The 14,357-nt window shown below is 40.7% G+C and overlaps 1 protein-coding gene across 3 annotated transcripts in view; it reads right to left on the reverse strand.

Moving 5' to 3' along the window:
* Positions 1–14,357, reverse strand: part of CDH8 (cadherin 8) — a 378,275-nt gene that overhangs the window by 349,625 nt on the left and 14,293 nt on the right. For all 3 annotated transcript variants that reach the window (XM_032157533.2, XM_058441060.1, XM_032157532.2), the window contains exon 2: positions 11,925–12,375. In XM_032157533.2, coding sequence (XP_032013424.1) covers positions 11,925–12,176 — 252 coding nt within the window. In that variant the 5' untranslated portion in view covers positions 12,177–12,375. The remainder of the gene's footprint in view (positions 1–11,924; positions 12,376–14,357) is intronic.

The following is a 14,357-nucleotide window of genomic DNA, read 5'->3' on the forward strand; positions in this document are numbered from 1 at the left end:
GCTAGGGAGTCTGACTTGCTTCTAAGAGTTACAGGATTTAGTCATTTTTAATAGCATGTTTGCTCTTTCATCAAATTACTGTTCCTCAGAGTATTTGCTAAAGGCATAAAGGGGTTATTCTAAAGGCATAAAGGGGTTATTCTCAGTGGCCAAGGTACACCAGTAGCAGAGGACATGACCAGAACTGCTCAGGAGAAAGTCACCAAGATGTGGGCTGGAATGGAAGAAATGCAACAGAGAAGCACATATCTATTTGGAAAAAAGACTTATAAAGTTACAAGGGGCGTCAGGGAAGTCACTGCACAGAGCTAAGTAAATTATAGAACCCACCTCTGGAGCCTCTGTAATATTGTCCACCAGCTCAGTTTCCAAGAGTACTGGGAATTGTTACTAAATTATTCAGCATTAACACAATTAGTTCAAGCAACTGGAGGGTACAAGCGTTTTGTCTTCTTTTAGTTCCTGTCTATGTGTACAAGATTTAATTTTTCATTGCACTCTTCTTTTTGCTGTTCTGGTGATTCTCACTTTAAGAAGAACCTAGAAAATTGCTCAGTTTTGGCTAAAGATTCCAGTGAGCTCTCTAACTTTATGCTACAGCTCTGGCGTGGTTAAAAGCTCTGCCCAGCTCAGGCAAAACCAGAATCATTACACTCTGGTCACCTAGCCGCTGAGAATTTACTTCCATCCAAAAGTCTTAATTCTCTTATCTGCAAAATGGAAAATAATAACATGTAAATATATTTAAAGCACGTAGCAAGATGTCTGAAATTTTCAATAAAACCGTTTTTCTCTTCTTGCTACTCCTTCTCCATCATTTTTTCTTATTCATCAGCACGATCATTTTTAATATATTTTTAAAATGAGAAAGCAAAACATCAAGATACTAGGCTAACCCCTGTATTAGGAGAATAACCCCCAAATTGTGGTGTACTTGGTAGCAGCCCTGCCCGGGCCCAGGTTATGCCAATGTCCTCTCCTCTGATTCCCATAAAATAAATAAAACAGAGCCAGCACAAGCCTAATCTTCAAGGACATTTTTCTTTCTTAAGGGATTTATGTGCACCTCTGTCCCTGACTAGCAAAGCCTATAGAGGTGCAAAAAATACGTGTGGTGGCTTTGTAATTAGAGAAACGTCTCTCATTGTCTGCTCAAATCTTACTAAACCTTTTACATTCTCGTTATGAGACCATACCTTTGTTTCCTTCCATGATCTCACTGTTCTCATCTGCAAATTGGGGTCACAGCCTAGCACACTGAGCACCTACCACATAAGGTTCAAATGAGATCGTGTGTTGCCATGGTAACAGGAACAAATTCTATGATCACCAAGCTCAGGTTTGACTCCTGGCTTCATCACATAATCACTATCTGTCTCCCCTGCACCTTCTAGTGGAAATCACTATTCCCTTCCGTGACTTTCTTCCGATCTGGTAATGTGTATAATGGTACCTTTATCAGGGGATTGATGTGAAGATTGAATAGGCAAACTTTAATAAATTGTCAGCCATATAGTAAACACTCAATAGATACTATCACTTTATTCAGGTTACTTAAAATCTCTTTTTCTCTTGGGGGTAGGCACGGTGGCTCACGCCTGTAATCCCAGCACTTTGGGAGGCGGAGGCAGGCGAATCACCTGAGGTTGGCAGTTTGAGACCAGCCTGACCAACATGGAGAAACGCCATCTCTACTAAAAATACAAAAAAATTAGCCGGCCATGGTGGCATATGCCTGTAATCCCAGCTACTCAAGAGGCTGAGGCAGGAAAAGTGCTTGAACCCGGGAGGTGGAGGTTTCGGTGAGCCAAGATCACACTATTGCATTCCAGTCTGGGCAACAGGAGCAAAACACCATCTCAAAACAAACAAACAAACAAACAAACCCTCTTTTTCTCCCCCATTTTCATGTCCCTGGATAATGTCATCAGTTTCCTAGTCTCAACCACATATTCACAGAAAAAAAAAAAATGTATGCAACCCAGCTGGGTTATTCTTAGGATTAGGGAGAAATAAAAATACGCATGTAGTATTTTATTCCCTGCTGTTTCCCAATATTCCTCAGCCCTTCTGATCAGGCTTATTTGGATTCTGCTACTGCCTTCCATGGAAGCCCAGTAACATTTGATACTCTGTAGATTTCAGAACACATCTGCCGCATTGTGGTAAATACATATAGAGAAAAGGAAGTAGTCCACAGAACTGAGCAGACAACAGTTAACAGTTCTCACTGAGGAACTGAGCTGGTGGTAGGAGCATGGGTGCACACGCAGGCGGTCGCTTTTCACCATCACCTGCAATGTGGAAGGAGTCCCATCAGCCCACCATATTCATCACCCACCACGTGGGGTTCAAATAAAATCAACAGCTGTTTCCTTCCAAAACCTCACCTAGGGCTTTTCCAAACACTAGCCCCCTTGACCTTTTTTTAAAATTGGGTGGTATTCAAAAGTGACTCTGGCTGGGTACAGACAGCAAAAAAGCATGATTTGACCCACACAGGGGTTGATTGATGATTGGCTGATTTCCTAAAAACTAAATGTGTATTTCATTTTAAAGCCTTTAATGTGCATAAGAATTACCTGGAGGTAGTGTTAAAACACAGATTCTGATTCAATAAGTCCGGGTGTACAGGTGTTGAATGAAATTCTGTATTTCTAACTAGCTCCCATGTGTTGCTGCTGGTGGTCTGCAGACCTCACTTTGAGTAATAAAAATGTAGTGTATTATATTTCTCCTCTAGGATATAACATCTAAAGGGATTCCTAAACATATTAAAATCTGAGGTTAGAGAGCCAGTGCTGATGAGAAAACACACTCATATCTTAACTGAGTATTCCGATTTTTGTGCACAAGGCTGCCTGTCGAAATATTGTGTAATGAAATATTCAAAGACTTAGGGACAGAAACATGGATGACCAAATTAGGCCAAGGTGTGTATGTGCATGCAAGTGGGTGAATTTAAGTTAATTATAATGGAAATGATATGTACAGATGGAAAATACTGAACTATTTTTAAAATACCACTGTCTAGCAAACATTCTTAGCCAGGCCAAAAGAAATTCTGTAAATGCTGTAACACTTTCATCTTTCTTGAATAACATGGTTCCATAAATAACTTTTCTAGGTCATTCCTATCTGTTGAAAAAATTACAAGCAACCTGTAGGCTGATTATATTATTTGAAGACTCATAAGATAGTTTCTCATTAAAAAAATCAAATATAAAACCTTCACATCTGGTTAATATCTGGTCTATTCCATAGTTATGGAACTTGTTTAATGGGCATTTAGCAATGCAGAAAGACTGTAGCTGTTCTTTCTCTCTTCATAGTTTCATAAAAATGATTAAATAAGCCTAGTGCTTTATTAATTGATGAAATTGGCCATACAAGTATTTAGCAGAGGTGTAGTTTTTAAAACGAGATTCTATTTTCCAAATTTGTTTGACATTAAGTAACGGTCCCCAAGAATTTGCTATGAATGGATGGCATTGATGTTAAGATAATTGAAAAATATATTATTTTTTCTCATTTCATTAAGTTTTACATTTTAATAAAAGCATATTAAGAAAATAATATGCAGAAAATTATTTTTTAAAACTCATAATCCAACCACATATATTGGGGAAAAAAAGATTGAATATATTGATATATTTCCTTATGGGTTCTCCTGTATTGCTTTGTGGTATAGTTACTAATCTGAACCAATGTCAGAAATTAACTGCTCAATTTTTTTAAGGTGGGTTACCTGGATATCACATACTCATTAGATATAATCATGCATTTGGGATTTTTTTATGATTCTGTGTTGTTTTCAGCTGGGGAAATCTTCACATCAAAACAGTGAATAGTGGTTATAGACGTGATTTGCATTCTCTTTAAATTAACTACCTAAATCAAGAGCATTGGCAATGTGTATGCATTTGTAGGGGTGAAGGTAATTGAAAAAATAGCAGTAGAATGACTAAAAGTATTGAATATGGGTGTATGGGTGAGCAAGATAATGGGCACTAATGGCTTATTATTTTTGTAAATTTGAATACATACATCTATATTCATGGTTTGAAGATAGATACAAAAATATTTAAATATATTTGTTCATGTTCACACACATATTTTAACAGATATATGTCAGGCATTCTGACTTTATCACGCATATATTTTAATAATTATTTTCTATACACATTTTATATCTTGCCTCTGATATTTACTAAGTTGCAACCACACTCTCATAAATCTTAATTTTTTAATGACTTTATGCTATTCTGTCATGTGAATATGCAATGAGTCACTTTCCAGTCATGTAGCATTTATATTTGCCCAATGCTTCCCTGTGAATTTCACTTCATACTTGTAATAGGAATCAATACTCTGAACTTGTTTTTTTATACTGACTATCTTTGTTGCAATCTATTTAAAAAACAGAATTATGTAATCTGATTGTGTCATCCGTAAACATATGACTGCTATTATTTTGCTTCAAGTGGGAAAAATATCTGCCTTCATGAGATGACTCTCAAATAGCTGACAAAATATGCAAGATTCTTCTTATAAGAAAGCTGAGAATTTACTTCTCAGAGCATCTACAAACATAAGCATCGATTATCCACTCTCTCTCACCTCATCCCTTGGTAAGGAATGAGATGAGCAGGTTGAGAGTCTGGAGCTACAGGAAAAAACAAAAAGGATTAAGAGATGATTTGGGATTTTGCTCATGCACAAACTCAGCTAAGAAATCCTCCATGTGCATGTGTGTGCATGTGTAGGTGAGCATGTGTGTTCATGTGTAGGTGAGCATGTGTGTGTTTAGGGTTTCTGCTAATTTCTGCTAATTTAAATGACTAATATTATTCTCTTTATTTATATTATTTATATTAGCACCCAAAGATTTCCAACAGCTCTGGGATACCCCTATTTCTAAGTCAGGACATTGGGCAAGAGGGAGCCAACTCTTGTTGTTTGGTCAGGTTGAGGCACGCGATGCTGACTTGCATTCCTGCCAAATTATTGGTGCACAAGGCTCTGTCTGAGTAGGTAGAAGCTTCATGGAACTGAAAGTGAATTGTTCTCACAAGGCCGAAGATACAATTAAGCTGTGACTGTGTAATCCAGCGCTCTTAACATGCAAACGGCCAGCAAAAAATAATGGCACGTCAAGTGCAATTTTCTCACCAGTCGCAGACGCCGTAAACTGTAATATAGTGTAATTATTTGGCATCCTGTGTCCTTCATACTAAGCACCACCCAAACGATTTCCAAGTTACAGTGCAGAGGGAAGGTTAGAAGGTCAAATTTAAAGACAGAAAATGAGTCAGTGCCTTGGAGGAAGAGAATTATAAATAGATGTGGCATTACCAGCAAGAGAGTTACATCCAAATAAGGAACAGCTCAGAAGCCCAGGTAGGAGGAAAAAAGGGAGGAAAGAGAGCAGAGAAGTTTATGTAAGAGAGAGGATTTAGTATAGAAGAACTATGACCACCTGCAGAGCAGACTGTTTTTTTTTTTTTTTTCCCAAAATAAAGCAATATAAGGAATTGAGGATCACAAGACTTACAGAACAAGGACTAAGGCAACTTGAGCCAAAAATCGATGTTACATATAACACACACACACACACACACACACACACACACACAGAGACTGAGCATCTCTAATACGAAAATCTGAAATCTAAAAAGCTCCAACATCTGAAAGATTTTGAGCACTGACATGACACCAGAAGTAGAAAATTCCACACCTGACTTCATGTGATGGGTCACAGTCAAAGCTTTGTTACATAAAAACGTTATTTTAAAAATTATAGAGAATTTCCCTCCAGCTATGTGCGTAAGGTAAATATGAAACATAAATGAATTTCATGTTTAGACTTGGCTCTGTTCTCCGAGATATCTCAATATATGTCCAAATATTCCAAAATCTGAAAATTATCTCAAATCTGAAATACTTCTGGTCCCAAGCATTTTAGAAAAAGGATATTCAATGAACATGTGGGGCATGTGTGTGTGTGTGTGTGTTTGTGTGTGTGTGTATTCCTGTTCCATAGGGGTTTGTATCTTAAATATATAATATCTTAATCCCATGCACTCAGAAGTGAGGAAATTGCACCCAACAGAAATGACGTTTTCCCCCAGTTACTTTGTAGTAGAATTAAAAGAGAAAGAAGCCAGATCTCCAAGAGATCCTTGCTTATCTTTCTAACTTGACACAAGAGACTTTAAGCCTAGTTCTCTGTGTTTCAGTGCAATGGACTGAATGTTTATGACCTTCATATGTTGAAGTTCTGATCTTCAATTTGATGGTATTAAGAGGTGGATCTGTTGAAAGGTAATTTGGTCATGAGGGTGGAACCCTAGAGCCCTTCTGAAAGAAGCCCCAGAAAGTTTCCTTGCCCTCTTTCTACCAATGTGAGAATACAAGAAGATTGCAGTCTACAACCTGGAAAAGGGCCCTCACCAGAAATAACCATGCTGGCACCCTGATCTTAAAGACTACCAACCTCCTGAATTGAGGGAAATAAATTTCTATTGTTTATTAGCCACCCAGTCTATGTTAACTTGTTATACAGCCAGAACTAACTAAGACAAACTCAGTTGCCCTGACCCTCTCTCAGCTCTGTAAATAGCCTTGAACATGCTATTTCCTCTATCGAAAATGCTCTTTTTCTCTTTATCCCTGAACCCTGGTTCAACAACAGGTTAATGCATATCAGCTTCCAGGTTATTTCCTTTGGGAAGATTCCATCCTCCCATAGAATAGGGCAGCTTCCTCTGTATATGCTTCAAGAGAACCACATTCCTTCACTTCAGAGTACTTATTTCAGTTTTCTTGCATGTTTCTTCATGTGATTATCTGTTTTAATGTCTGTCTCCCTCTAGGAGCTCATTAGTTCCATGCAGAAGGCATAGATAGATCTGTGTTTGCTCAGAGCTGAGAATCCATTGGCAATGAAATACTCTGCAGACAGTAGATGCTCAATAAATATTTGTGGCATGCTTGTATCAATCACCGTCCTGACTTGCAGCCAAGGGTTCTCATAATGACATCAAGCTATCTACCATAAAGAGTATCTGCACATTTTACCACAGAATAGTATTTTTGTGTTGTGTGCCAGATTCATCAAAAACCACCACAAGTTTTCTCTTTCCTAAGACCAGAACAAATAAGCATAATTGGGCTAAGTGTCCCATGAGCCACTTTTTTCTCTGTCACAGTTTCCAAAGAAAGTCAACACTGAGGTACATGGAGATGTGAATGCTCAATGTTTATGTGTTTATGAACAGGCTCTGCCCTGCCTTGGTCCACAGAGAACTGGAGGCAGGAATAGAGTCTGTTTGACTGGTATTTGCTTTTCAGAAATCCAGACAAAACTTTCTGCTCCAGTTTGTACCATAAGCCCAAACACAAAAGTCTGAAGATACTTGGAAGACAACGTGTTGCTTTATGACAGTGCTAAGAAAGACAGTCTCCACAGAGGTAATCCTGCAGCTTTTCGAAAGAGAGTTGCTTAAACAAGTTAACATTTTCTTCATGCCCACTACCTCAAAGAAAGACTTTCAAAATCAATACATAAAAAAATTTTTAACTACCCATTAAACTATAAAATACTCATATGAAAGAGAGAACATGAAAGTTCCTTTATTGAAAAATGCCATTGAGCTTATATGACTATTATAAATTCTTCCATTATGTTGGTAAATTATTCATTTATTTTTTTCATGTAAAGTATTTACTGAGCACTTTCTATATGCAGGCAGGGTTCTAGGTTCTGGGAATACAGAGTAAAGACCAAAGGGCTCAAAAATCCTTTTCTTTGTGGAACTTGCATGCTAGAAGAGACAAATAATAAACATAATAAGGTATAGAGTATGTTAGATAATGATTATCAGGAAGAAAAACAGTCAAGCATAGACAAAGGGTATGAAATATTAAAGGAAGAACAATTACATTTTAGAAGAACGATAGGGAAAACCTCTCTAAGAATATGACTTTCAGGCCAGGCACAGTGGTTCACACCTGTAATCTCAGCACTTTGAGAAGCCAAGGCCGGAGGACTGCTTGAGCTCAGGAGTTTAAGATCAGTCTGGGAAACACAGGATACCCCATCTCTACAAAAGATTTAAACAAAAATAGCCAAGCATGGTGGTGCATGATTGTAGTCCAAGCTATTAAGGAGGGACTATTCACTTGTGCCTGGGAAGTCGAGGCTACAGTGAGCTGTGATTGCATCACTGGACTCCAGCTTGAGTGACAGAGCAAGACCCTATCTTAAAAAGAAACCAATATATGACCACTGACTTCATTCCATTACAACAGAAAATATAAAGGCTTATGTTGCTTCTGACCAAGGGAACGATCTTACTCTCAGTCATCTTACTCTCTCCCCAATGACTTTGCATAAACTCCTCTATCTTGCTGGGGCACTTTACTTCCACCCACACCCCCGGGCCAGTGACTCTTCAAGACACACAGAAACATCACCTCCACACTATACAACATGTACCTGTGAAGGGGCTCCCAGAGTCTTGTTATTTACCTAGTGAGGTAATTGTTAATTTGTCTGCCACTCCAACTACAAACACATACACACACACGTACAATTAAGAATACAATTACAACTACAACTACTATATAGCAGGCACTATGCTTCTATTATTTTCTTTACTCTTACAAATTCTTATTTATCTTATTTGCAAAATCCTTGAAAAACTTCAGTAACCTTCTCAGGGTTAACACCCAGAAAGTGGCCCAGCCCATATTCAAACCTCGAGAGAGTACATCTCTGATGCTAAGGAGCTTTCTCAGCATCCAGCTGCCTACCAATATACTAAAAACAGATGATGGATGCTGTAAGTTCAAGCTCTGCCCTCGAGCTTGAACTCAGCCTGCTAGGTCACAGGCCCTGCCATGGTGACTCGCAGGAGGGCCTTTCAAAGAGCAGGTGTGCTCATAAGTAAGTAATGCTTCTCAGCCGGTTCCTGGGGGGAAGCTGGGAGGTGAAGTGGTTTAAAGAGTCGGATGTGGAAGAGTGTGCACGGAGGTAAAACACTGTAAAGCACCGGTGGGCACCCCGATACAGATCATCTTCGCACTCAGCCTGATTCATAATCTGAAGCAGTCACCTGAAATGTATTTTTGGCTACGCTACAACCCAAGATCCTCCAAGGCTACAGTGTCATAATTCAGGAGCATTTTTCTTTAAAGGGAAATAGGTATGATTGGAAATGTTCGCAGAAAAGTTTTCCAGAAAATAAACTCTGACTTTACAATTGTTTGGGAATTGGTCATGGTAGGAAGCCGTGAAAAGGCTAGATAAAAACCATCACTAAGACTCAAAAGCATTTTGGCTATTTCAAAATCCTAGGATTCACTGGCAACATTTCTGTCATTCAGAGAAGCATGAACGTCTCACGGGTCAATAAGTCACAAGAAGATGCTGAATGCCTGGTTGTTTACCTCTATCTCTATTACTTCATGTAAGGAATGGAGATGAAATCAGTTATCGGATTCTGAGTCCAAAGCAACCCCACGTTAATTACTTTTTCTACCCAGATAAAAATGAAATGTTCTCCTGGGCATAGCATGTTTTGTTATTTACATTATGCAAGACACAGTCAGAGTGATATACCTTCATAAAAAGATAACTAAGAAAAGCAGGAAACAAAGCGTCCACTATGTAAATATGCATGTATTCCCAGAATTTCATATGGTATGAGAACGTCTTGCCTTAGGGCTGATTAAAGAAGTTCTGAATATCCAGAAGTAGGCATTTAAAGACCTTACATTATTCTATACTCAATAACTCGTAAGTGTAAATTACAGTTTAAACTCCAGTTAGCTGGTTCCTAATATGTAACAAGGTATAGTGGGTGAAATAATGGCCATTGGAATTTCCAACAGGATTCAAACTCAGGCACATAATTTACCAGCTCTGTGATCTTGGTTTGGTTTATTAATCCACCTAAACCTCACTTTTGTACCTACAAAAAAGATAAGATAATGCTGGTAAAGAAGCTCATATCCGCCGGGCGCGGTGGCTCACGCTTGTAATCCCAGCACTTTGGGAGGCCGAGGCGGGCAGATCACGAGGTCAGGAGATCGAGACCACGGTGAAACCCCGTCTCTACTAAAAATACAAAAAATTAGCCGGGCATGGTGGCGGGAGGCAGGAGAATGGCGTGAACCCGGGAGGCGGAGCTTGCAGTGAGCCGAGATCGCGCCACTGCACTCCAGCCTGGGCGACAGAGCGAGACTCCGTCTCAGCTCATATCCAAAACCCATGGGGCCAGATGTATCTTGGAATTCAAAACTTTTCATACTTCAGAAACATTAAGGTATATAAACAATATGGTAAGTAACACCCTCAGCAGGGTCTGGGGCAGCACCCTGTAATCAAACACATTGAAATTTTTGCGGCAAAATATATGAACAGTCATAATTACGCATTACGACTATAATAGCCTCAAGTCGGTTCTGCTCCCTGAGTTTATATCAAGGATACAAAAAAATCTTTCAGATTTTATATTTTGAACTTACGAAAAAGGGAGTGCAGACTTGTTTTATAAATATATATTTGTATCCATACATGCAAATGAACATACATATGCATATACTGAAAGGGGGCTATTGTTCGAATCAAAAAGGTTGGTGCCCACAAAGTGCTTTTATAATAGTGTTCAACAGACAATAAACACTCAGTATTGCCCAAAATATAAGTTCCTTAAAGGCAGAGATCACTGTTTTGTTCATTGATATGCCTCCTGTGCCTAATAGAGCATCTGGCACATAGGAAAGGCTCAATAAATATCCATGTAATGATTCATGATATCTCCTTATGCAGGCTTTCTTCATCCAAGTAGAACCATATGAAATGAGAAACATAATCCTTGGGGAGGCTCAATTTCTTTTGCAAGACAATAGGGTAAAAGCAGTAATGCAATCAGGAAGTTCCCAGTGAAACACAAAGAGTTAAGTCCTGAAGATCAGCATTTAATTCTCCTCCTATTTTTCTTTTAAATCATTGCATTTGGGAAGTGAATAACATTGGCCTGATTCACTTCTAAAACTTATCAAGAAAATCAATCATTGGCAGGCTCATAATTGGAATTATACCTACATGAAGATGTGCATCAAAATTAAAAGGAGCTTATGAACAGTTCTGAGGAATAAACACGTGTACTCTCCAACAACCCACAGTGTGATTTTGGAAAGCAGGCAGCCCATGTCTACACAAAGAACATTTGTCTAACCTGCCAACAACAGCAAAACAAATGTAAGTCCAGTCTAACACACACGAGCGCACACACACACAGACACACACACACACTCCACTAAACAAAAATTTTGATTCTGTACATTTGATTTCACCTGACAAAGTTTTTCAAATAGTACAATGCACAGTTAAGCATCCACTTTAAGAACTTCCTTTTCTCCATCCTAGGTTAATTATTGAAAAAGCAGATGATAAAACAAAGAAGATAAATATCTACCTGCAATTAGAGATATCTGCATGGCCTTAAAATAAAATAAAACAAAATAAATTCTCAGGAATTGAAGTGGTAGGAATTCAAACTGAGAAAAGATGCATATCTCTTCCAAGTACTATAAACTAGAGAAAACGTTTGGCATGAGATCTCTCTCGTGTGAATGAGAAAGAAAACGTTATTTGTTTATGCATTATATAAGCAGTGTTATATTTTATTGACAGCCGGGTGGAAGAGGTGGTAGGAGAAGCTTTCCCTACAAGACCATTTAAAACTGTTACCTTGGGATTAATCGTATTCCTAAAAGAACGACAGGTAAACTCACTAACCATCTGGCTTGAACAATTTACAGCTAATGGTGGCCACAACTAAAAAGAGTCTGGTATTAAACATCTTAAGACCACTAACAGACCCTGAAATTGAGATCTTAAAAACAAAGCTTACCCGGCCAACAAGAATCGGTTCAGGTCCAGAAAATTCTTCCAGGACAAACATTTGATTCCAAACCCAGCCTCTTTTGGAGCGGTTCAAAATTCGCTGTTCTTCACCCAGACTGTTTAGTTCCAAAGGGGATCCACTCATTAAAACTTGAGACTGATTCATCGGAGCCATGTAAATGCAAGGGGGAAGAGTAATCCATAATATTATTAATGGAGTCCAGAGATCCAAGAGCATTTCCGCTAGCCGTTCTGGCATGGTCCCACCAGTTAAGCAAATCACCACGAAAATGAGACAATTATTTTTTTTGTCTCCGGTCTGCAGCCATCCAATTCATCATGCAGTGCCGAGCATTTACTTACAGCTCTGCCACGTGTCTATAGCACGGGAAACAGACATCATCTAAGCAGCTTTTCTAAGACCACAATCCATTGGCTTTTCTTTTCATTGAAATTTCCTGCAAAAACAAGGAGGAAGAAAGATAAGGGTCTACTCAAACCGGTTTTCAAATAAAATCACTGCTTTTCAAAAGCACCTAAAGTGAACAATAGTAGGCACTTCTCAAACTCAAGAGTTAAGAAAGTGGATCTGAAGAATTAGAATAAGTAGGCTAGTAAGTCCTTTAATTTTTAAGCTTTATTTAGATTTTAGTTTTCATTCGTAGCTATGTGACCTATCAGAAACTGGTTTGCGTAATAGAAGTTCTCTTTTTCCTCCTTGCTTCTTTCTTTCCCATCTCCCTCTCTTCGTTCTTTTCTTCCTCTTGACTTTCCTCCTCTCTCCATCCCTTCCTCTCTCTTTCTTCCATTCTTTTTTAACACTTCGGGGTGTATGCTAACACAGCCCACTGGTCGAACACACTGTAGGCCTTTTATTCTTTTCTCTTTTTTTTTTTTTTTTTTTACCTGTTTAAAAGACACATTTTAGTTCCTTTTATGCTAAACTCCATGAAATAACTAGCTTCGAATTAACAACATTAAAAAAATACAAATGAGAATGGGAAGGGGAATTTACCCAAATTTTTACAATCTTAGCTTCCAGGATTCATCAGAAGGGATTGCCCATTTCAGGATGCAGAATGCAATCCTCTGCCAGTGAGAGGTGACAGCATGCTGGCAGTCCTCACAGGCCTCACTTGCTCTCGGCGCCTCCTCTGCCTGGGCTCCCACTTTGGCGGCACTTGAGGAGCCCTTCAGCCCACCGCTGCACTGTGGGATCCCCTTTCTGGGCTGGCCAAGGCAGGAGCCGGCTCCCTCAGCTTGCAGGGAGTGTGGAGGGAGAGGCGCGAGCGGGAGCCTGGTCTGCGCGCGCACTTACGGGCCGGCTGGAGTTCCGGGTGGGCGTGGGCTTGGCGGGCCCCTCACTCGGAGCAGCCGGCTGGCCCTGCCGGCCCTGGGCAATGAGGGGCTTAGCACCCAGGCCAGCGGCTGCGGAGGGTGTACTGGGTTCCCCAGCAGTGCCGACCCACCGGCACTGCGCTCGATTTCTCACCGGACCTTAGCTGCCTTCCCGCGGGGCAGGGCTTGGGACCTGCAGCCCGCCATGCCTGAGCCTCCCACCCCCTCCACGGGCTCCTGTGCGGCCGAGCCTCCCTGACAAGCGCCACCCCCTGCTCCACAGCGCCCAGTCCCATCGACCACCCAAGGGCTGAGGAGTGCGAGCGCACGGCGCGGGACTGGCAGGCAGCTCCACCTGCAGCCCCGGTGCAGGATCTACTGGGTGAAGCCAGCTAAGCTCCTAAGTCTGGTGGAGATGTGGAGAACCTTTACTTCTAGCTCAGGGATTGTAAATACACCAATCAGCACCCTGTGTCTAGCTCAGGTTCTGTGAATGCACCAATCGACACTCTGTATCTAGCTCCTCTGGTGGGGCCTTGGAGAACCTTCATGTCTAGCTCAAGGTTTGTAAACACACCAATCAGCACCCTGTGTCAAACTCCCCCCCCCCCCCCGGGCTCTACCAATCAGCAGGACGTGGGTGGGGCCAGAAAAGAGAATAAAAGCAGGCTGCCCGAGCTAGCAGCGGCAACCCGCTCCAGTCCTTTTCCACATGGTGGCAGCTTTGTTCGTTTGCTCTTTACAATAAATCTTGCTACTGCTCACTCTTCGGGTCCACACTGACTTTATGAGCTGTAACACTCACCGCGAAGGTCTGCAGCTTCACTCTTGAAGCCAGCGAGACCACGAGCCCACCGGGAGGAGCGAACAATTCCAGACGTGCCGCCTTAAGAGCTGTAACACTCACTGCGAAGGTCTGCAGCTTCCCTCCTGAGCCAGCGAGACCACGAACCCACCAGAAGGAAGAAACTCCGAACACATCCGAACATAAGAAGGAACAAACTCCGGACACGCCACCTTTAGAACTGTAACACTCACCGCGAGGGTCCGCGGCTTCATGCTTGAAGTCAGTGAGACCGAGAACCCACCAATTCCAGACACA

Source organism: Hylobates moloch, unplaced genomic scaffold, assembly GCF_009828535.3.
Source record: "Hylobates moloch isolate HMO894 unplaced genomic scaffold, HMol_V3 SCAFFOLD_6, whole genome shotgun sequence".
In the NCBI taxonomy this organism is placed as follows: Eukaryota; Metazoa; Chordata; class Mammalia; order Primates; family Hylobatidae; genus Hylobates; species Hylobates moloch.